The sequence below is a fragment of the Typopeltis vanoorti genome, chromosome 1 (genome assembly GCF_054136105.1).
Source record: "Typopeltis vanoorti isolate ZY-2024b chromosome 1, IOZ_Tvanoo_1.0, whole genome shotgun sequence".
NCBI classification, from domain to species: Eukaryota; Metazoa; Arthropoda; class Arachnida; order Uropygi; family Thelyphonidae; genus Typopeltis; species Typopeltis vanoorti.
Genome location: NC_143549.1, coordinates 48,143,751 through 48,168,588, shown reverse-complemented (window position 1 = coordinate 48,168,588; position 24,838 = coordinate 48,143,751). Strand labels below are relative to the sequence as shown.

General features: G+C 34.8%; 1 protein-coding gene across 1 annotated transcript in view; it reads left to right on the top strand.

Moving 5' to 3' along the window:
* The window catches only part of Dna2 (DNA replication helicase/nuclease 2), a 310,882-nt gene that overhangs the window by 190,739 nt on the left and 95,305 nt on the right, over positions 1–24,838 (top strand). Inside the window, exon 11 of the mRNA XM_090416054.1 lies at positions 6,157–6,461. Within this exon, the coding sequence (XP_090272180.1) occupies positions 6,157–6,461 (305 nt within the window). The remainder of the gene's footprint in view (positions 1–6,156; positions 6,462–24,838) is intronic.

The window sequence follows — 24,838 nt, the reverse complement described above, 5'->3', positions numbered from 1 at the left end:
ATAGAAGGTAGGATTATTATTATTTTTTTTAAACTTCTCTCAACAAGTCTAAAAAAAAACTTTTTATGACAAATTTATGGGTATATTACTAAATAATAAGAAATAATAACACCATATAATGTATAACACACTATACTGGCCAACTGCATTGGCCTGTTCATCCAACAGAAATGCTCACAATGCCCTCTCCAAATCCACCTTCAGGCTGGCGATGTTGGGGGGGTGTTTATTTCTTGCGTGCTATTCTCTCAATCTCTGAACACAATTCAAAGTTCAGTAGATTCAGATCAGCCTTCCAGACAGCCAATCAGATGGTGGTATGGGGTCAGGTATATTTGCTTCCAATCACTGTTGTGTGTTCCTCGCCTTGTGTGCAGGTGCCAAGTGCTGTTGGAGGGTTCACTGCCAACCGTGAAACAAGGTGTTGCTCATAGGGCACACCACAGGTTCCAGCAGTGTCTTGATACACTTTGGTGAAGGTTTTGACCATTTTCTCACAGAAGTGCAACTTGGATACCCCCGATACGTGACCACTCACCAAATCATCACTGACACGGAGTGATGACCTCTCTGAATCCTGGGTGCTGTGGAAAGCGTTGTATGACCACCCAGTGCATATATCTGATCATTTTGGTGGTTAAATGACTTCAATGGTGAAAATTTTCTTATCTGTGAAGAGGATATCTGTCTCTCTTGTTCACATACTTCCAGAAAAGTGCCTTTGATTTTATCACACTCTGCTGCATAAGTTGTAGTGTTAGGAAGTTTTCAGTAGAACAATAAGCTCTCATCTCCAGGTCATTAGTTAGTATAAGTGATATCATTCTCTGCAAAATGTTCATCTCTTGCGACATCACTTTCTGCATTCTCACAGGATTATGGTGGAGGTGTGTCTTTACAGTCCTTACAAGCTGTTGCACCCTAACACAACGTAGTCGACCTGTTTTTTAGCAGTCATATGCATCTTCTGTATAGTTATGGTTAATAGTCTGCTATTCAAACATCCTACTGATCCCAAGTGTTTTTAGCATATTGAAAATAAGAGGTGATTGCGGTCCAACCTTGTGAAGTACTATTACAGCTACACAGTTCTCATAATCTACCCGTACATGTTAACCTGTACAGCTAGACAACTCTCTACTGATAAACATGTGAATTAGCTGTGCAGGAGGTGTGCTGAAGTTGTAACAGTATTCATGGAAAGGATCTGTAATTGCTGACTTACAACTCAAATGCATATATTGCTTGAGGTACCATTTGCACCATATAATTGAAGTATTTTAAACAGCTTATCTTTTTTTAAACCAGCACCTTGTAATATGACTTTTCCAGATTTACCAAACATAAATACAGATCCTTGTTGTCGAATTACATAAATCTTACCTGGAACTCTCAGGAGACAAATCCACTATGATGCTCAGATTCAATTTTATTACAGATGGGTACTATGAGGGCTTTACTAGGATATTCTGACTGAATATCTTCTACTCTACTCTACCTACCTACCCACCCGCATTTCAGGTTTTTGATTTTTCTAACCCACGCATTGATGTGTACCCCTAATTGCATTCTTTTTGAATGTTTTTCAATCATCGCGATGTCATAACTTGTTTCATTTAGCAATCTTTCAATGTAATTACTCCAGGCATATGAAATGGAATTTATATACCTGCTCAGAGACAAATATTTGAAACACCATGTAAAGGTGGAGACATGAGGTCTGAGAGTGCTGGATCTGCTCACAGCATCAGAGAACTTAACACCAACCAATCTAGTTATGCTGTCCTACTTGAGGGAAAAGTGATCATGTAGTCTTGACCTGGAAGATTGTCAGACATGTAGAATTTTTTGTTAAGAAGAGATATATATAGAATTACAAATTTCATATATATCTTCCACGTATTTATGACAAGCTGAAGAGTCAACTTTCAGCAGTGCTATAGCTTATGAATTTGGAGGGTGAGAGATGTTAGTAGTGCATAGGAGACAGTCAAGGGAGTGTTTGAAGAAAACAGCATTAGAATCTAGTTGGAAGGAGAAATCAGGTAAGAGCTAGATGGATGAATAGATTCATTAAGCAAGAGTTTCAGGCAAAGAAGAAGTTGTGTAGGGATTATAAAGAAAACACTGATCAGTATGCCCATGAGCAGTACAAGACAGGCAAGAAGGATGAGCTGTATTCTTCTTGGAAGGCCAAAAGTAATTATGAGAGAAAGCCAGCTGATGAGGCCCAAAAAATGCTACAGCTCTTTTGCTATTTGGCAAGTAAAAGCAGTAATAACTATGGAAGGATGATTTTAAAAAGTGATGGTGATGAGAAGTAACAGAAGGAAACCAAACAATTACTGATTGAGCATTTTGTAATAATGTACCATACGAACACATCCATGGGATTAAATAGATATCAGCCATGTATTATGAGAATGTGCAAGTAGATTATTAGCTTCTCTGACCAAGATGTTTAATTTAAGCCTCAGTATTGAGAATATGCTGATGGAGTAGAAAGAGGGCAAAATAGTCCCATTGCATAAAGGAAGCTCCAAGACAGAAGTACAAATTGTTATTCAATCTATACATCAGTGATATTGGAATGGATTTGACATCAGCAAATACCTGCAATATACAGGTATTTGCTGATGTCAATTTTTATTATTATTTATATCAATTTTAATATATATTTATATACATACATTTAATATAGCTGCAAAATTGTATAATATGAAGATATCAAAAACTAAAACAAAATGTATGACAATATCACAAGAACCACAAAGATGCAAATTAGAATTGGAAGGTACTATTATTGAACAAATAACGAATTACAACTATTTAGGTATATAACTGAACTGGGAAGGAAGGCCACATCTAGAAGTCAGAGAACAAGTTGCAAAAGCTGCAACAATATCAGGATGCTTGAATGAAACAGTATAGAAAAATAAACATCTTAGAGTAGAGACAAAAAAAAAACAGTAATAAAGTAGTAATCCCTATTATGACATATAATGCAGAAAACAAGACCAGACACTAGGAAAACAAGACAAATGTTAAACACAGGTGAAATGAATATATTAAGAAAAATAGATAAAACTAGATTAGATAAAATAAAAAAATACAGATATAAGAAAACAGTGCGAAATACAAGCAATAAACAATTGGTAGCAACCCAAAGAATAAAATGGATTGAACACGTGGAAAGAACTGAAGATAGAATAATAAAACAAGTCTATAGTTGGAAAGATACTATTAAAGAAGGTGAAGTCTTGGTTGCAACAAATACTACATCAAATGCGTGAAGAAGAAGAAACTGCATGGAACCAGAGAAGAACAATAGTCAAAAACACAGCTATCAAAATTCTAGGCACAATCATGAAATCAAATAATAATTGGATCACCCCTGAAATCTTAAAACTCTTAGAAGAAAAAAGAGGCTAAAAACACATTAAATCAGAATAATTCCAAAGAAACCAGACAACATTATAAAAGGCTAAAAAATAAAATTGATGGAATGCATCAGCAAAGGAATCATGGTTAGAAGAAAAAGTAAGACAATGTGAGAAAGCAAATAAAAAGTATGATGCTAAAACTGTTTACAAAGTAATAAAAGATCTAACTAAAGAATATAAAAACATCACTTTAATTCTAATAATATGGAAACTAGCACAATCCAAGACATAAAAAATATGGAAAGAATACTATCAAACACTAGTCCAAAAAAATTAAATGTGGGATTCATCAAATAGTGAAGAAAAAGAAAGAGCACCTGCTATTTTAAAAGATGAGCTACTTAAAGCAATAAACCAAATAAAAACATCAAAAATTCCTGGAATTGACCAAATTCCTACTGAACTCTGGAAACACATAGGCCAGGGAACCATAAAATATTTATTGAAACTTTTTAACCAAATTTTATTCTCAGAAGAAATACCTAATGATTGGAAAACTGGGATTATAATACCCATCCATTAAAAAGGTGATAAACAAAAATGTGAAAACTATCGCTTATCACCCTTTTAAATCATAGCTACATGATATTCATTTGAATTATACAAAACCACATACACAAATTAATGGAGGAAATCATCGAGGAGGAACAAACTGGTTTCAGACCCACAAGATCTACAATTGATCAAATCTTTGCACTTAATACTATAGCAGAAATGTGCTGGGAACACAATCTACCACTGTACTGCAATTTCATTGACTTTTAAAAAAAAAAAAAAAAAAAAAAGCTTTTGATTCCATAGACAGAGACAAACTGATCAACAGCCTCAACTTTAAATAATAGATTCCAAATTGTTGATTGACATTCATTTCAAACTTTTACAAAAACACACAAGTACTCGGCAAATTTAATATAAGCACAGAAGAATTTAAGGTAGAAAAAGAAGTCATTCAGAGGTGCCCACTCTCACTGCACTTATTCAACATATACCTAGAAGAAATATGCAAAGAAATCTCCAATGAACCAGGGATAAATATAAATGGAAGAAACGTCAACTCAACCACATCAAATACACAAGTGATATAGTAATCCTGGAAGTATCCAAGCTACAATTAGAAAAAACAGTCCAGCTTCAGCAACATATGGAAGTGAGTTATGGTGACTCACTAAGAAGGAATTACTCAAAATAAGTGCATTCGAGGGGAAGTGCCTAAGAAAAATAAACAAAACACGCTGGACTGAAATTAAAACTACAGAACAAGTAAAGCAGGATTTGAACTACCAGGACAACCTCACAGACATTCTTCAACAACAGCTCCAATGATTCGGCCATGTCCAGGGAATGTCTCCTCACAGGCTTCCAAACATCATACTAAATGGAAGAACATGAAAACTCAGAAGACCAAGGAAAAGTTGGCTCAGATCCTTAAAAGAAAGAGGCGAATTCCCCATCTTCATTACTATGTTCGAGAATACTAGAAATAGACCATTTGGAGACAGATTGTACAAAGGGGGACCCAACCTCACCAGACAGATGAGATGAAGAAGAGAAATAACAATTACTTGTGTACTCATTGCATTAATTCACTAATGCAATGTCTTCCACATCATCACTGGCACCACCTGACCTGCAGCAACCAGTTTTATATTTTGTTCTCTCGACCTCACTTTCACACCATCTTCACTCAAAAGAACTGCCATCTGCCTGACTGATACTATTGTTGGCTGCAATTCATCTATTATCATCAGCAGTAACCCCGCCTCATGTCCTGTCTACTTAATCTTTGCTGAAAATACTGAATCCATCACATTCTATTTCGGTAACTACATCATCTGCTGTTAGCCAAGCTTCACCAATGTTTATAACTTGACGAGGTTGCACTAACCAATAAAAAACTCCTCTCTCTTATTCTTCATTCTGCTAGCATTTGTATATAACTTTATGCTTCTACACTCTCTATAAACAAAGCTCTCTCACTCTAGACACATAACTCTGAATCCACTTAAGTGCAGTCCATCGGTATTGTACAAATCTTTCTGTCCGTCAAGCTCCGGGAATAGGTCCACGAACTACATCATTGCTTCTGTACTACTCTCCTATTGATTCATTAGCTATTATTACCCTCCTTCTCAGTTTGCCTCTATCATAGTCTGGTAGCAGAATGACAAACTTCACCTTCTTGCACCTCTTTTTCACTTCTTCCACTATTTCACATCCTGCCTCATACAGTAGTTCACCTCTCACATCATTGGTTTCATCCAAAATAATTCTTTTACCTTCCCTTTCTGCATTGTGACAGAATTATTAATATTAATTTTTGCAGCACTTTTGAAAGGGGGAGTTCTTCACAAAAGTGCTAATTATGGATTGCCGTAAAATATTATCAGCTTATGCTCTCTCTCTCGTTTATTCTTATAATTTTTTTTTTTTTTTGGTTTGAACTTCCTGCTTTTTTCTGTTCTCAGTTTGATTGATCTATTTCTGTTTCTGCAACCTTTCACTTTCGAAATTTGTCCTGTGAAGAAAACGTGAATATGCTGTTTCTTGATTCAGGTCTTCTACATTTTCCCAAACTTCTGATGCTTCATTTCAGTATTATCACTGATATTTACGTTTTCCAGTCTACTATCAATACTATCTCATATTAAACATCAGAATGTTTAAAACAGGTTATAAATAACATTTTTATGATAATTTCCTTTTTATTTAAAAGGGACCTAACAAAAAGATCTGACTGGCAGAAAACTATATACAGATTGGACAAGTATTCATCTCATAGTGTCATGTCCAGCAGTTTTACTAATTTGCTTCGTCTGATGTCTGAAGAATCAGTTGCTACTCATTTGAGACGGCTCATTATTACTCGGGAAGCTCCAACTTATTTAAGCTCTTTAGGAAGGGAAGTAATCACCAAAGGATATACAATTTTGAAACCACTGAACAAACCCCAGCAAAGAGCCATCTTTAAAGTTCTCATGAGTAACGATTATGTTCTGTTGAAAGGAATGCCAGGTACAGGTATGTTATAGTTTTCTTTATTATTTTATGTTTTGGTTCTGTGTTATATTTAAAAAAAAAAATTATCATCATCAATTCCCTGATATGTACCCCCCCCCCCTTGTCTATTTCCGAATTTAATTTGCAATCTTCACTAAAAACTGTTCTTAAATGGCTGAAATATTTTACTTGTTATATAGGTTCTCCACTGAGTATGCAGCTGAAGTTTTATACATTTCTATTTTCATAGTCTTTTTTATTGCTGATTCATATTTGTTATAGCTATAATTCAATTTAGTTAGAGAATCCTTGAGACTACCACTGGTTGTGTTTAGGAGTACAACATCATCATCTGCATAAAGCAAAGAGCTAAGTTTGATATCTCCAATTCTAATATCAAATTTAATACCACTTTCCTTTCTAATGCCATCCATATAGATGAAGAATGAGAGTGGAGATAATGTTCATCATTGTCCTTGATTTTACATCAAACCATTTTTGTTTATTTTCTTCAATTCTGATTGCTGACTTACAACTTAAATATAGACAATGTATTACTCTGTATAAAAAGAGTTGTATATATATATATATATATAGAGAGAGAGAGAGAGAGAGAGACCAGTTAAAAAAACTGCAAAGAAGATTAAGGGAATTATGTGGGCAATTTGGCACAACATGCAACATTATGGCACATTAGAAGACTGTATGAGTTGACAATGAAAATGTGCTCTGAAGTAAAAAGCAAGGAAATGTTATAAAAAATAAAGATTTGCTGCTAACACAGAGGATAAGATTGTTAGAAGATGGAAAGAAAACTGCTGAGATTTTAAATAATAGAAAATTATATAACTGATGTGCTTAGAAGTTCAATAATGAAAGAACCTCCTATAAGCATAGATTTAATCTTACACTAAAATCAATATATAAAATTTAAATAATGAACCTAATTGGAACGTGGAAAGGCTTTGGGCAATAAAAATATACCATAGAAATGCTCAAGACAAATAAAGAAACTGCTGCTAAACTGCAACTGGTCTTTAACAGTATGCTAGAGACTGAAAGATAACTAAACAGTGGAAAGAAGCAACGATAATTATAACTCCAAAGAAAGGAGATCTCACGAGTTGTGAAAATTGGAGTAAAAATTAGCCTACTATCAGTACCTGCAAATAAACGTTTCTGTAAAATAATGATAAATAGGATTAAAAATGATGTAGAGAAGATATTATGATGTGAACAAATTGAGAACAGGCGGGAGTAGTGTGCATCACATTTTTACTTTATGGAACATTATTGAACAAAGCATAGAACTTAGAATCCCATTATACCTAAATTTTATAGATTTTGGTGAAGCAATTGGCAGTATATAGATAGAGAAATGTTATGAACTTCCTGACAAATACATAAGAATAATCAAAGAAATGTATGAAGGAAGTACAAGCTGAGTTATTGCAGAGCAAGCAACATCTGATTGGTTTGAGATATGTCTGATGCAAGGCAGGATTGTGTGATGTCTGTACTACCATTTAACACAATCATTGATTGCATTATGAGAAAAGTTACAGGTGTAAGAAGAGGAATTAAATGGAATCCTGTGTCACAATTAAAGGATCTAGATTAGATCCTTTGTTGCAGATGGGGATTTTCTCTGGGTACCTTCTTGTGTGCCTTTTCCAGATCTACAAAACAAATACAAATCCTTGTTATATTCTCATGATTTCTTAACTCTTTGTTGTAAAGTGAAAATCTGATCTTGACCATCTTTATTTGCCCTGAATTGAGCTTGTGATTCTTCAAGTTCCCTTCCACAATTTTTCTCAGACTCTTTTCAAATATGCTTGCATAAATGTTACCTGGAACACTTGATGGAGAAATTCGTTCTGTAATTCTGTTCAGCTTTATTCCCTTTTTTTTATAGTTGGGAACTGTGTTACTGCTACTGCGTGTATCTGCAATTCGACCTTCTGACCAGGAACTTTAAATTATGCTGTGTAGCCACTACCAAACTTTTTGGACCTTGATATTTGAGCATTTCTGGTCATCTATGTTATCTATTCCAGCTTCCTTTCTACATTTCAAGTTTTTAAGGGCTTTTTTTGGCTTCAAGTGTATTGATATTATTATTATTATCTGAGACCTCCAGGGTCAAGTCGTCAAGGACTCATCGAGGGAGGCTGTAAATTACCCAACCCAGCTATCATACCTTCCCTTAAAATCATTTACACTAGATGCACTCACTACCCCCTAAGGGCAAATTATTCCACTCACTCACTGCTCTCTGAAAGAAAAACCTAGCTCTTACCTCTTTCTTGACTGAGAACAACCTTAACTTCCATGGATGCCCCGGTGTTCTCTCCCCACCTTCCATATAACGAAAAATTTCTCGAAAAATATATACTTTCATTTGTATTCCTCTTGAAATTTTTCTATTACTGTTTTGTCCTGTTTGTTTTTTTAACAGTCTTTCAAAGTAATTGCCCCAGACATCAAGGATATACTTATGTTGAGTTTTCATGTCACATTAATCATCTTTGATGCCTTTTACAGTACTCTTTCCTCCATGTCTAAGCTTTTTCATTTGCCTCTAAAACATTTGCCACCTTCCTGTTTATCCATCTTCCATATTCTTACCAATTGTCACAGTTGACTTTTGTTTAGCTACTTTTATACATAGCCTAACTTTCTTTTTTTTTTTTTTCCTGTGTTATTTTAGGGAATCTGCCAACTGATTTACACTGAACTTTTGATATGCTTTCTTTTTTTCCTGGACTGCTTCTTTAACTTTTCGTGTCTGCAATAATGTTATTTTTCTATTCTTGCAATCATTGTTTTCTTCAGTTTGCCAACTCAAAGGTTTAGTTCTTGTTTTTGAACTGTTTCATTTTTTCTTTGGTAATGTTTGGATAGTTGAGTCTACCGTTAACCTGTGAAAACTGCTCCACTTTAATTTTTAGAACTTTCTCACGTGCTGTTCTTTTTAATGTGATAATAATTTTTATCCACCTTTAAATTAGTGGTCACATCCTCTGTAAACTATCCTGAACTAGCATGAAGATATTGTTGTCAACAATGACATAGTCAATGAGGCTTTTCTTATTTCAAAAAAGTGAATTTGAATTCTTCTCATATGAGATTTGATATCTCTTCTTATTATTTTTTTAATGTGAATCCTATCCTCAAAAGGGCTGTTATACTATAATACATTAATATTAGTTACATGTATGAGCTAATAATAGGCTAAATAATCCAGAAACTCTGCTTTAGAAAATCACACATAGAATGTTGTCAAGCTACTTCAGGTATATTAGCGGGGGGGGATTCATATTGAAATTCACTTAAAATTGAAAGACATCCATTGCTATGTTATAATATTTAAATCTAAACTTGTGGTTAGTTATACTGGTCTGGTTGGGTAAAGTGAAATAAAATATACTTATCACTTGACCCAACAAACTGAGGAAGTATATTCTATCATTAATTTCTGTTCTGAGCAAACAAAATGCTTATTCTTTTTGATAAACAAATATGAAAAAGCAACTTGCATTAAATAATAAAACATATGTAAACCTTTTTAGATAAATTGCTAATAAGAAACTCATTATGGACATAAATGAAATTTTCATTCAACAAAAAAATGTGAGGGTATCATATCATAATTAGAAGAACAGCAATTCCCTTATGAGAGAGAAAGACTCAAGTATGAATCCAGTTTAAGATATGAGGGACATTATTGAAATGTTAATGGCTGACGATGTTGCAATACTCATAATTCATAAAAAAATTGTGGCTGAATAGCTGAAACATTTTACTTCTCCTATAGGTTCTCCTTAGAAAATGAAATTGATGTTTTTCCCATTTACTGTCTCTCTTTTTTGTTGCTGATTTTCATACCAAATTGTTATAGCAGCTTATTCAATTTAATTAAAGATTCCCAAAGGCTTGTACTGTTTTTGTTTTTATTTAAGAGTATTACATCATCTACAGAAAGTAAAGAGTTGAGTTTAATATTCTGATTTTAATAATGTGATGCAATTCAATAAATAATGAACAGTTTATATAGCATACATCTTTGTCATACACCTGATTTTATATCAAACCATCTTATATGTCTTTCAGTTTTTTAAATGTTTACTGAAACTTTCAGTATAGTTTCACTAGGGACATGAAAAATTGACTTCATAATGTGTCTTTGTGTAAAGATATAACTTCTTTAATTAAAAGTATATTATAAAGATATTATATTATAAAAAATATAAAAATAAAGATAGTATATTATAAAAGTACACCCAATTCTCCATTTCCACAGTAGATTGGTTCCAGAAAAAACCATGCAAATGAAATACAGTGCATATGAAAAAATAGAAGAATGGTACCAAGTGTGAAAACCTGATATGAACAATAAGTTATTTTCAAACAAAAGATATGAAAATCATTGAATAAAACTATTTAATTTTAATGGAATATTTTTTTTATTTTAAATACTTATTTAAAGTATGTACATATGTATCTTGACAAAAACGTTGTTTTTGCCAGGGAACCAGGGCGAACAGCGAAAAGTCAGCTACTGGAACAAATCTGAAAACAAACCCCAACTCAACATCACCAGAGTTAAAGATCAGTACTATCAATATACAAAGCCTGAATGGCAAAGAAATGGAGCTAGCTGAGGAATTAGATAAGTACCAGGTCGACATAATAGGGGTGACTGAAACAAAAAAGACCAAAACTGGTGAGATCTTTCTGAGCAATAAATACAAAATGTTATATTCAGGCAATGACAATCAAGGAAAAGAAGGAGTAGCCATAGTATTCAACACAAAATACGAGGCTAATCTTCTTGAATGGCAGTCAGTCTCAAGTAGAGTAATGTGGGCAAATATGAGAATGGGGAACTGGACAATGAGACTTATTTGTGCCTATGGTCCCACAGAAGGTTCTACTAAGGTAGAAGTGGAGGAATTTTTTGAGGCTTTAGAAAAAGCAATTGACACAATGAAAAAGGAAAAGTTGGTCCTTGTTGGGGATCTAAATAGTAGAGTAGGAAATGATTGTGAGACATACAAAAATATTTTGGGAAAATTTGGAGAAAAGGGCAAAGCTAATAATAATGGCGAGTACCAGTTGGATTTCTGCTCAGGACATGGACTGGTTATTACTAACACCATGTTCCAACATAAAAATGTACACAAATTCACATTGAGAGAAGAGACTAGGAATAAGAAAAGTCTCATTGACTATGTTATTGTTGATAGTGATGTTTTCTCCCTGGTGCAGGACACCAGAGTGTACAGAGGATTTGAAATTGGAAGTGATCACTATTTAGTCTTGAGCAGGATAAAATTGAATTTCATATTGAAAAGAATAGCATGTAAGAAAGTTTTAAAGCGCATAAAAGTTGAGCAGCTCTCAGAGGTGAACTGTAGACTAAAATACAGAAATATTATTGAAAAGAAAATGAAAGAGTTTGAGAACAGGAATCAAACCTTGGAGATTCAGTGGCAAACTCTGAAGGAAACATTGATTGATTCTGCCAGAGAGGCATGTGGCGAGGTTGTGTGCAAGGATAAAAAAATCAGAACTCCCTGGTGGACACAGGAAGTTAAAGAGGCAGTGAAGGAAAAGAAGAAAGCATATCAAAAGTTTCTGGCAAATAAGTCAGCTTTTACTCTTACAGAATACAGAGACAAATGTAAGAAAGCTAAACAGTGTGTAAAACTAGCTAAACAAAAGTCATGGGAGGACTTTGGCAAGAATATAGAAAATAAATATCAAGAAGGTGGCAAAATATTCTGGAGGTTGTTGAAGAAGCTTAGGAATGGAGGAAAGAGTGCTGTAAAAGGAATTAGAGATGATAAAGGTGAAATGAAAACAGGAGGAAAAGATATCCTTGAAGTATGGAGTAATTACTTTGAAAAACTGCTAAATGAAACAAGCAGTGATGACAGCACAGTGATAAAAAACACTGACCAGGCATGCAGTCAGGAATACATATCTATACTTGAAGTAGAAAAAGCCATCAAAGGCTTGAAATGTGGAAAGGCAGCAGGAGTAGATGATATTTGATCAGAAATGCTGAAGTATGGTGGTATAAGAGTCTTACAGTGGCTGCACTGCATAGTTCAGAAAGCCTGGACAGAGGGACGAATTCCCGATGATTGGAGTAGAGCTCTCATAGTACCCATATATAAAAAGGGAAATAAAACTGAATGTGAGAATTACAGAGGTATTTTCCTACTGAGTGTTCCTGGCAAGATCTATGCAAGTATACTTGAGAAACGATTGAGAAGAATTGTGGAAGAAAAGCTTGGTGAAGAACAAGCTAGATTCAGGCCAAATAGAGGCTGTCAGGATCAGATCTTCACTTTACGACAAATAGTCGAGAAAGCATGGGAATATAACAAAGATCTGTATTTAAGTTTTGTCGATTTGGAAAAGGCATATGACAAGGTGTCAAGAGAGAAGCTATTCAATACGCTGCAGTTATATGGTGTCAATGGGGCATTATGTCAAGCAATACTTAGTCTTTATTTGAGTTGTGAGTCAGCAGTTAGAATTGAAGGAAGTTCAGGAAGATGGTTTAATGTTAAATCTGGTGTGAGACAAGGATGTACATTATCCCCTCTGTTATTCATTATCTATATGGATCACATTATGAAGGAATGTGGTATTAAACCTGATATCAAAATTGGAGATGTTAATGTCAGCTCTTTGCTTTATGCGGATGATGTTATACTTCTAAATAAATCCGCTACAAGTCTGCAAGATTCTCTGACTAAATTGAATAGCTGTTGTAATAGATATGGTATGAAGGTCAGCAATAAAAAGACAAAGACAATGAAAATAGGCAGAATCATTGAAAATGTCAACGGTGTTGTGAATGGAGAACCTGTGGAACAAGTAAAACATTTCAGCTACTTAGGCACAATTTTTACTGAAGATGGTAAACTAAATATAGAAATAAACAACAGAATCAGCAAAGCTGGTATCGTGGGAAGTCAATTGAATAAATTCATATGGAATAAGAAAGAAATTAGTCGGAACACTAAATTAGCTGTATACAAGACTGTGTTCAAACCAATTTTAACTTATGGATCTGAGAGCTGGGTCAGAAGTAAAACACTTGACCAAAGACTAGAGACCGCAGATATGAGAGTCCTGAGAAAGATTAGAGGCGTGAACAGATGGCATCAATGGCAATATCATATTAAAAATGAGGATATTAGGAAAGAACTTGACATTGTCAACATCCAGGAATGCGTTAGCAGAGCTAATCTCAGATGGTATGGTCACTTAAATAGAATGGGAGAGGAAAGATTAGCAAAACAAGTATTCTCTGCCAGGTTAACAGGAAAACGACCCAGAGGAAGACCAAGATATAGGTGGATTGATACGGTACAAAGTGCCTTAGACGATAGAAATATAAGATCTGATAATGTTGGAGTCTTGACAAGTAACAGACTGATTTGGAGGAAAATTGTAGATAGGAAGTTAGTAATGATGTAATTTTTTCATGTAGTACTGTCATATCCTGTACACCCCTTGAGGGTACATGGCAGGAATTTGATGATGATGATGACATATGTATCTTTCTTAAAGAAAATAGTGTGTCGCTAATAAAACAGAAATTTGAAAAGGCCCAAATACACCCGTGCATATGGTTATTAAATTTTATTGAAGTTAAATTTTATTCGCCATCACTTTCTGACAGTAGCCACATTCTTTTGTGTGAAATTGGAATGAAATCACTTCCATTACTTGAAACGCTTTTGCCATGCTGTTCGTACTGTAATGGCAAAGCGTTTTCTTCAGTAAAAGGAACTAAATTACTAAATCACTTAAGGAATTAAACAACGTAGATACAAATATAAATTAAATTACACTTTAATAAATATTTCCGATATTTCGGCAATGTCACATTGCCATTTTCAAAAGGAACTTACAAAAAAAGGCACATGCATGTAGGCAATACAACACAGTAACTGAGAATGAAGAGATGAAGCTAATTGTTCTTCTAAAAGTCCTGGTGGTGCCCTCTTGCAGGCTAAGTAGGTGTTCTTGGCCGTTGGGCTGAAGATCTGCTGATGTAAGCCTCCCAAATTTGGGGCAATCGCATACAACCAAATTTGTTGAGGTTTGGAGAGTTTCTTAGGGCTAAGACTGATTCCATAAATAGTCTTTCGAATTTGTATTTGCTACGATGTATTACTGTCGCTTTCTTCCACCATATACTGTGGCGTGTATCCAGAGCTGCAAGACCTTAATGGCTGTACTTTAGGACTAAAGGTGTAGTCCTTGTGTTCAGAAATTCTGATATTCGCTGTCCTGCCTGTTTGGCCAAAGTAAGACAGTTTACAACTGCAAGGGACCTGGTATACACCAGGTAGGTCTAGGGGAAGTGGTTGTCTTTTGGTGGAGTGGATAAGGGATGCCAATTTTCTGTAAGGCCTGTAACAGGAAGTCAGGTCATGTTTTTTAAGATTTTGGTAATTTTTTCCGAGGTGCCTCGGATGTAGGGAATGGTGATGGATTTAGAGTAATCCTTGTGGAGGGGGGGGGCTGTGGTTTGTTGGTTTTAATATTTTTTGGATTTCTCAGCCAATGGCTTTTCGTAGCCATTGGCTGAGAAAGTGTTGAGGATGTGATTTAGTTCAGTGTTTAGGGCCATGTCGTTAGAACAGATTAGTTTAGCCCTGTTGTATAGTGTTTTCACCACTCCATATTGTTGTGAGGGGGGGGGGGGGGTTGTTGGTGAATGTATCTGCCTGTATGGGTGGGTTTTCTATAAACTGAGAAAACTAAGGTTCTATCAGGCTTGTGGGTGACTGTAGTGTGTCTAGAAAAGGGAGGCTGTTGTTTTCCTCTTTTTCCAGAGTGAACTTGATTCTGGAGTGTTGGTTGTTTAAGTGTGTTAAGAAGGAGAGGAGTGTTTCAGAGCCATGCGGCCAAATTGCGAACACATCATCAACGTAGCGAAGCCATATGGTTGGTTTTTGTGGGGCAGAGGCTAAGGCTTTTTTCTTCAAAGGTCTCCATAAAGAAATTGACCAAGGGTGGGAAGAGTGGTGAACCCATGGCTGTCCTCTCTATTTGTTTGTAGAATTTTCCCTGCCAAATGAAATAGCCTGAGTTCATTGTGAACTGAAATAAGGCTGAGATATCGGGAGAAAATTTAGCTTGGATTAGCTCTAAAGTTTCCTTGATTGGGACATTTGTGAATAAGGAATAGACGTCAAAGCTGACCATTATATCAGCATGTTGGATTGTAAGGTTTTCTGTGATGGCTTTGAAGTGGGCTGAGTTTTTTATGTGTGATGGTGTGTTGCCAGTATAGTGTGTGAGCTCTTTGGCCAAATGTTTAGCTAATTTGTTATATGGGGGAATCAATGCCATCCACTATGGGACGTAATGGCACATTTTCTTTATGTATTTTTGGGAGTCCGTAAATACAGGGGGGGGGGGGTATGGAGTTAAACGGCTTTAATCTGTTGGTAACCTCTACAGGCCAAGAAGTGACTTTCTTAAGGAGCCTGTGAAGCTTTCTAATTTGTGAGTTGGTGGGATTGTATTCGATAGAGTGGTAAGTATCCCGATCTAATAGAAGAGCATTAAGCTTACTTGTGTAGTCGTTTTGGTTAAGTACTACAGTTGCATTTCTCTTATCCGCTTTGGTGATAACTAATTCTTTATTATTCCTCATTTCCTGTAGAGCTTTATATTCCTTATTGGATATGTTGGTTTTTGGTGGTCTTGCTTTGGAGAGGACACAAGCTACATCCAGTCTTACACTGTTGATGATTTGATGTGGAAGGTGGCAGATTCTGTGTTCGATCTGGATCATAATATCCTCACTAGGTATTTTTCTGGGAGCAATGGCGAAGTTGTGGCCATGTGAAAGCGCGTTGAGTGCTTCAGGGTGAGGTGACTGAAGAAAGGTTGATTACGGTGTTGGTAGCAAGTTTTGGTAGAGTTCTTTTTCAATTTGGGAGGCTTACATCAGCAGACCTTCAGCCCAGTGGCCAAGAACACCTACTTATCCCACTAGAGGGCACCATCAGGACTTTTAGGAGAACAATTAGCTTCATCTCTTCATTCTCAGTTACTGTGTTGTATTGCCTACCATGCATGTGCCTTTTTTTGCAAGTTCCTTTTGAAAATGGCAACGTAACGTTGCCGAAATATCGGAAATATTTATCAAAGTGTAATTTAATTTATATTCGTATCTACGTTTCAATTCCTTAAGTGATTTATAAAGGAACTAAATTAGCACTAATTTCTAATAATTCTGAAGTTTTTTTTTATCAAGAACTCTGTAGTTAATTGTTGAGATCCTGTTTTGACTAGATCTTTGTATAATTCTTCATATCGTACCATACATGACTTCAGTTCATGTTTAAACTGTTCAGCTCGTTCAATATTTGGATCATGTGTAAGAAAATGACTTTGCAATTTACTATCCATTTGAAGACTTCCTGTAGTGAGTGGATCTCTTCTTCATCATCACTTTTTCTTTTTCATCGGGGTTCTCGAGGACAGCTTTTATTATTTCATCATCACTAACAGCCTTGTCAACCATCAATTCTTCAATATCTGCAGCCGAAAAATCATCATATCCTTCTCCACCAGCTGCATGTGCTAATCTGATGATATTGGGATATTCAGTTATATGTAAAGGTACAGAGTTTTTCTTTTTCACACATTCTGGCCAAGCAGCTTTCCAGCATGCATTTAAAGTTGATGGTTTCAATTCTGATAACGCCAACTTAGCAAGTTTTATGGAAAATCTAAAATAGAAAATTTCTTCCTCACATCAATAATTGTCATTTAATTATCCTTATCTAGTTTATCCAAAATGTATTGGAATGTTCTTATGTAGTAAGTTTTGAAGGTTATTGAGCACACCCTGGTGGTTGTATTAAGGATGCTGTATTAGGTGGCAGAAAACAAAATTCCACATGCAGGTGTTCTAAAACAGGATGGCCAGGCACATTGTCTATAATCAATAATTAAAGTCCAGATTTTTTTCCGTCAAATAGCGTTTAACTTCTGGAACAAAACATTGATGGAACCATTCATTAAAAATTTCTTTTGTAACCAAACATTTCTTTGTTTACCTTCCAGTGCACTGGTAACATGTTAAAATCCACAACTTTCATTGTCTGCTCTCTTAGGGATCGATTAATGAGTAATGGTTTTAATATATGATCTCCTGAAGCATTGATGCAAAATAATAGCGTCACACGATCCTTAGCTGCTTTAAAGCCACCACCACTTTTTTTGTGATTTCACTATATAAGTTCAACTTAACTTTTTTTTTTTTTTTTTTTTTTAAGGCCAGCCTCATCTGTGTTCCAAACTTGATCAGGAGTGTAGCCACCATTTTCAATAATTCAAGTTTAATTACATATGTACCATTCTAGGAAATGATAATTATAATGGAAATATCCTTTTTAACAGAACTAAATTCAAACAGAAGTTTTAAAAATAAGCACCACATTTGAATCATGTTAAATCAAAATATGCAGTGTAAAAGTAGAATTGCTTTTATTTTCTAAACTGCATTATTTCGAAATTGTTTAAAAAAAAAAGTCGTGTAAAAACAGAATTAGCTGTATTATAAAAAAATTACACAATATTTCTAATTAAAGAAAAAATATTGTGTAATTTATAATGATTTAGTTTACAATATAGTTTTGATTCAGTTTGAGTGCTTGTTTGAGTTTTGTATGTTTTTACAAGCTTTATCATCATCATCATCAAATTCCTGCCATGTACCCTCAAGGGGTGTGCAGGATATGATAGTACTACATGAAAAAAACTACATCATTACTAACTTCCTATCTACAATTATCCTCCAAATCAGTCTGTTACTTGTCAAGACTCCAACATTATCAGATCTTATATTTCTATCATCTAAGGCACTTTGTACTGTATCAATCCACCTATATCTTGGTCTTCCTCTGGGTCGTTTTGCTACCAACCTGGCAGAGAACACTTGTTTTGCTAATCTTTCCTTGCCCATTCTGTTTAAGTGACCATACCACCTGAGATTAGCTCTGCTAACGCATTCCTGGATGCTGACAATATCAAGTTCTTTCCTAATATCCTCATTTTTAATATGATATTGCCATTGATGCCATCTGTTCACGCCTCTAATCTTTCTCAGGACTCTCATATCTGCAGTCTCTAGTCTTTGGTCAAGTGTTTTACTTCTGACCCAGCTCTCAGATCCATAAGTTAAAACTGGTTTGAACACTGTCTTGTATACAGCTAATTTAGTGTTCTGACTAATTTCTCTCTTATTCCATATGAATTTATTCAATTGACTTCCCACCATACCAGCTTTGCTGATTCTGTTGTCTATTTCTATATTTAATTTACCATCTTCACTAAAAATCGTGCCTAAAGTAGCTGAAATGTTTTACTTGTTCCACAGGTTCTCCATTCACAACACAGTTGACATTTTCAATGATTCTGCCTATTTTCATTGTCTTTGTCTTTTTATTGCTGACCTTCATACCATATCTATTACAACAGCTATTCAATTTAGTCAGAGAATCTTGCAGACTTGTAGCGGATTTATTTAGAAGTATAACATCATCTGCATAAAGCAAAGAGCTGACATTAACATCTCCAATTTTGATATCATGTTTAATACAACTTTTCTTCATAATGTGATCCATATAGATAATGAATAACAGAGGGGATAATGTACATCCTTGTCTCACACCAGATTTAACATTAAACCATCTGACTGTACTTCCTTCAATTCTAACTGCTCACTTACAACTCAAATAAAGACTAAGTATTGCTTGATATAATTTTCCATTGACCCCATATAACTGTAGCGTATTGAATAGCTTCTCTCTTGGCACCTTGTCATATGCCTTTTCCAAATCGATAAAACTTAAATACAGATCTTTCTAATATTCCCATGCTTTCTCGACTATTTGTTGTAAAGTGAAGATCTGATCCTGACAGCCTCTATTTGACCTGAATCCAGCTTGTTCTTCACCAAGCTTTTCTTCCACAATTCTTCTCAACTGTTTCTCAAGAATACTTGCATAGATTTTGGCAGGAACACTCAGTAGGGAAATACTTCTGTAATTCTCACATTCAGTTTTATTTCCCTTTTTATATATGGGTACTATGAGAGCTCTACTCCAATCATCGGGAATTCGTCCCTCTGTCCAGGCTTTCTGAACTATGCAGTGCAGCCACTGTAAGACTCTTATACCACCATACTTCAGCATTTCTGATCGAATATCATCTACTCCTGCTGCCTTTCCACATTTCAAGCCTTTGATGGCTTTTTCTACTTCAAGTATGGATATGTATTCCTGACTGCATGACTGGTCAGTGTTTTTTACCACTGTGCTGTCATCGCTGCTTGTTTCATTTAGCAAATTTTCAAAGTAATTACTCCATACTTCAAGTATATCTTTTTCTCCTGTTTTCATTTCACCTTTATCAGCTCTAACTCCTTTTACAGCACTCTTTCCTCCATTCCTAAGCTTCTTCAACAACCTCCAGAATATTTTGCCACCTTCTTGATATTTATTTTCTATGTTCGTGTCAAAGTCCTCCCATGACTTTTGTTTAGTTAGTTTTACATAGTGTTTAGCATTCTTGCATTTGTCTCTATATTCTCTAAGAGCACAGGCTGACTTATTTGACAGGAACTTTTGATATGCTTTCTTCTTTTCCTTCACTGCCTCTTTAACTTCCTGTGTCCACCAGGAAGTTCTGATTTTTTTTATCCTTGCAGACCACCTCACCACATGCCTCTCTGGCAGAATCAATCAATTTTTTCTTCAGAGTTTGCCACTGAATCTCCAAGGTTTGATTCCTATTCTCAAACGCTTTCATTTTTTTTTCAGTAATCTTTGTGTATTTTAGTCTACAGTTCACATCTGAGAGCTGCTCAACTTTTATTTTCTTTAAAACTTTCTTACATGTTATTATTTTCAATATGAAATTCAATTTTATCCTGCTCAAGACTAAATAGTGATCACTTCCAATTTCAAATCCTCTGTACACTTTGGTGTCCTGCCCTAAGGAGAAAACATCACTATCAACAATAACATAGTCAATGAGACTTTTCTTATTCCTAGTCTCTTCTCTCCATGTGAATTTGTGCACATTTTTATGTTGGAACATGGTGTTAGTAATAACCAGTCCATGTCCTGAGCAGAAATCCAACAAGTATTTGCCATTATTATTAGCTTTGCTCTTTTCTCCAGATTTTCTCAAAATATTTTTGTATGTCTGACAATCATTTCCTACTCTGCTATTTAGATCCCCAACAAGGATCAACTTTTCCTTTTTCATTGTGTCAGTTGCTTTTTCTAAAGCATCAAAAAATTCTTCCACTTCTACCTTAGTAGAACCTTCTGTGGGACCATAGGCACAAATAAGTCTCATTGTCCAGTTCCCCATTCTCATATTTGCCCACATTACTCTACTTGAGACTGACTGCCATTCAAGAAGATTAGCCTTGTATTTTGTGTTGAATACTATGGCTACTCCTTCTTTTCCTTGATTGTCATTGCCTGAATATAACATTTTGTATTTATTGCTCAGAAAGATCTCACCAGTTTTTGTCTTTTTTGTTTCAGTCACCCCTATTATGTCAATCTGGTACTTATCTAATTCCTCAGCTAGCTCCATTTCTTTGCCGTTGAGGCTTCTTACGTTGATAGTACCAATCTTTAACTCTGGTGATGTTGAGTTGGGGTTTGTTTTCAGATTTGATGCTACAAGCTTTATTTATATGTTATTTTACTGCTGCTAATGGTGCCAAAGCACATTGACAGCCAAGAAGTATTGCTCAGGGAATTCATTATGAGAGATTTGGTAAGATGTAGTGAGTACAGCATCTAACTGAAGTGAAAGTTTGTGGATAGGAAATGATGAGTATATAAGAAATGTTTGTGAAGAAAAGCACAAAAGTGTAGATTCACAAGCAATTGTGGATCCATTAAAAAGACATAAAATGCACATGGGAACACAGTGGAAAAATATTTGATTTACTGTACTAAATTATACAATTTTGGTTTAATTATATTTTAAACCATCATCTGTGAATAAATTCAATTGAGAAATTCATACAGAAATCCAAAAGTTATCAAATCATTGGCTGTGTTTCTCCTCTTACTGAAAAAAAGATTATAGAGTTGCAATTTCATTATTAGCAGTGTGTTTCTCTTATCCTCATTTTCATATAACTGTTAATTATTTTACTTCATTTCAACAGACTGTTTTCTCACTAAGAATATTTCTGAATGCCTTTCCTGTACTGAATCCAAAAAAATATCATTAATATAGTTAAAGACATAACTAATTCTGTCTTCAGTTGGTGACAGTAATCGTATAGTACCAACGTGGGAAGTGACTAAATTTATGAATGCTCCATTCAGAAAAAGTTACATGTTAAACTACAAATTATGAACAGTTGAGGCATATGCCAGTTCTGTGTCATGGTATTGATTGTTGGATAGGAGGTATATTGACAGTGCATGGAAAGCATTTAAAAAATACTTAAATGATCCAATATTAGACTGTGTCTCTAGAATTCAAAGAATAATAAAGGTTAGGAGTGAAATGGATGTGTAGTCTTATTATACGAGAGATTGATAAGAAAAAGATGATAGGGGGGAAGGGACACTGTGTGCATAAGGATCAAGCCAGAAAAGTTACAACTGTTGTATGGATAGCAAAGTGGCTATTCCTTTGACCAGGCTATATAAAAGTCTCAAAACAGGAATATTTCACAGGATTAGAAAGGATGTATGGATCCCATTGCACAAGGGGTTGTGCAAAGACTGATCCATCCAACTATTAACTCATCAGTATCTTAGGAGTGGTGATGAAGATTTTGGAAACATTTGTTATGTCTTGCATAGAGAAATAGGTTGAAAGGGAATCCAAACTTTGCAATGAACAACACTGGTTTATCATGGGAAGGTCATGCAACTTTCTCCTATTCATAAACAACAAATTACACAATAACCACAGTAATTAACTTGAATGAAATGAAAATACAGATATTTCAAAATGAAATAACAGTATCTCATCAATGCATAGAAACAAGTAAATCAAAGAAACTAGAATACAAGGTGCATACAACAATTGGTGGTTTACCAATTAAAAACTATTGCCACTTGCTAGAAACTAATATTAATAAATAATATTATTAAAAACTATTTTTGTTGGTTATATAAAATGAGAATCTCCAAAGCTTTTGGGAGAGAGAGACAATTGTTCTGATCAGATTTGGCCAATGTAAAAGGCTTTGCAACTTTCTTTGAAAAGGTGTTCATATTTAAAATTGCTTCATCTTTTCCATAAAAGATGAGCTTCATCCCACTGTACTAAATGATCAGACCAGGACTTTTGAGGTTTCATGTATTCAATATAATACTGATGTTCATTAATTCTGTTTTCCATAGAACAGCCTGTCTGTCCAAAGTGTGCCAGATTACATTCACAAGGTATCTGGTAAATGCCAGCTAATGATAGAGGTGACAGTTTGTCTTTTGTAGAGCAACAGATATGAGAAATTTTTTTGATATGAAAATATGTGGGAATACGGTGATATATCTTCAAAATTCTACCATTTGGTTCAGAGATACCAGAAATATAAGAGATTGGAACCCTGCGATCTGTTGAGGAATCCTGAGGTGTTGGAACATGAGCTTCTTCTTATTATGGTGCCATATTCTATCGAAGGTCAGTGACCATCTTGGCAAAAAAACTGCATCTTTGCATTAATCTGAGCAATCGTGTGCTGCTCTTTCCTATTAATGTTGACAAACCAAGATATTCTTTTTCTTCCTCTACTCCTTTGCCATCAATTCTTCCTGCCAAAATAGTCAAAATAGTTTGTAGAAGTTATTTGCTGTTTCTCATGATGTGGCCAAGATATGATGTTTTTCATTTCTTGATTGTTTGTATGAAATCTTTGGCTTTGCCAATGGATTTTAAGACATCTTCATTGGTAATTTTTTTTGTCCATGATATCTTTAGTATTCTTCTACATAACCACATCTCAAATGTCTTCAATTTTCTTGATGGTTGTCACCTTCAATGTCCATCTTTCGATTACATAGAGCAGAATGGACCAGATGTAGTATTTTAGCATTCGACATCTGACTTCTGTGTTTAGATCTTTATTACAGAATAATGTTCTCATTTTCATGAAGGACTGCCGTGCAACTTCAATCCTTGTCTTATTATCTATTTCGAGATCCCACCTTTCATTAAGCCAGCAACCAAGATATTTATACCTTGACACTCGATCGATGTTTTTCCCATTGATTGTCAGTTTCATTGATGAGGTTGGATGTTTGCTCATATATTTATTCCTATTCTTTGGTTTTCTATGTATACTCTGTCAGTGAGTTTTTGAAGATCCGTAATGTTATTTGTAATTAGCATGGTGTCATCTGTATGTCATAGGTTGTTAACAATCTTTCCATTTATTGTGATTCCCTCTGGACATTCTTCCAGTGCTTTTTAAAGATTACCTCTGAGTATATGTTGAACAAGAGTTACCACTCTTGTTCAACGTGTAAGAGCATGCATCCTTGTCTCACTCCTCTTTTGACATTAATATCACCGGTGGTAATGTTGTCTAATTCAGTGGTAGCTGATTGATTCCAATACAGATTTTTTATTAGTCTTGTCTTTTTCATCTAGCCCTATTTGTTGAAGGACGTCTATAAAGTTATGAACATCTATATTATATTCAATGCATGAAAACACATGAAATATTGAATACATTGAATACCTCAAAAGTCTTGTCTGATACAACATAGGTATTGACACTAAACACAGTATCCAGTAGGATGAAGCTCATCATCTCCATAGAAGCAATTTTAAATATAAATGCCTTTTCAAAGAAAGTTACAAAGCCCTTTTACATCAGCCAAATCTGAATCACAACAATTGTCTCTCTCTCTCTTTCTCTCCCCACCTCCCAAAAAAAAAAAAAAGTTTGCGAGATTCTCATTTTATGTAACCATCAGAAATAGTTTTTAATAATATCATTTATTAATATTAACTTCTAGCATGCAGCAATAGTTTTTAATTGGTAAACCACCGATTGTTGTATTTACCTTGTATTCCCGTTTCTTTGATTTGCTTGTTTCTACACAGTACTGTTATTTTCAGTATGAAATATCTGTACTTTCATTTCATTAAAGTTAATTTCTGTGGTTATTGTGTAATTTGTTGTTATATAGTCATGCCACTGATACCTTTAAAGATTTCTCTTATTCTATAACAAAGCTTCTATTGACTTAGATAAGGAAAATAAATACACCATACTACTTTTGGATTTTGATAAGACTTTTGATAGAATACAGCGGAAAACTGTTACATAAGTTAGAGAATATGGG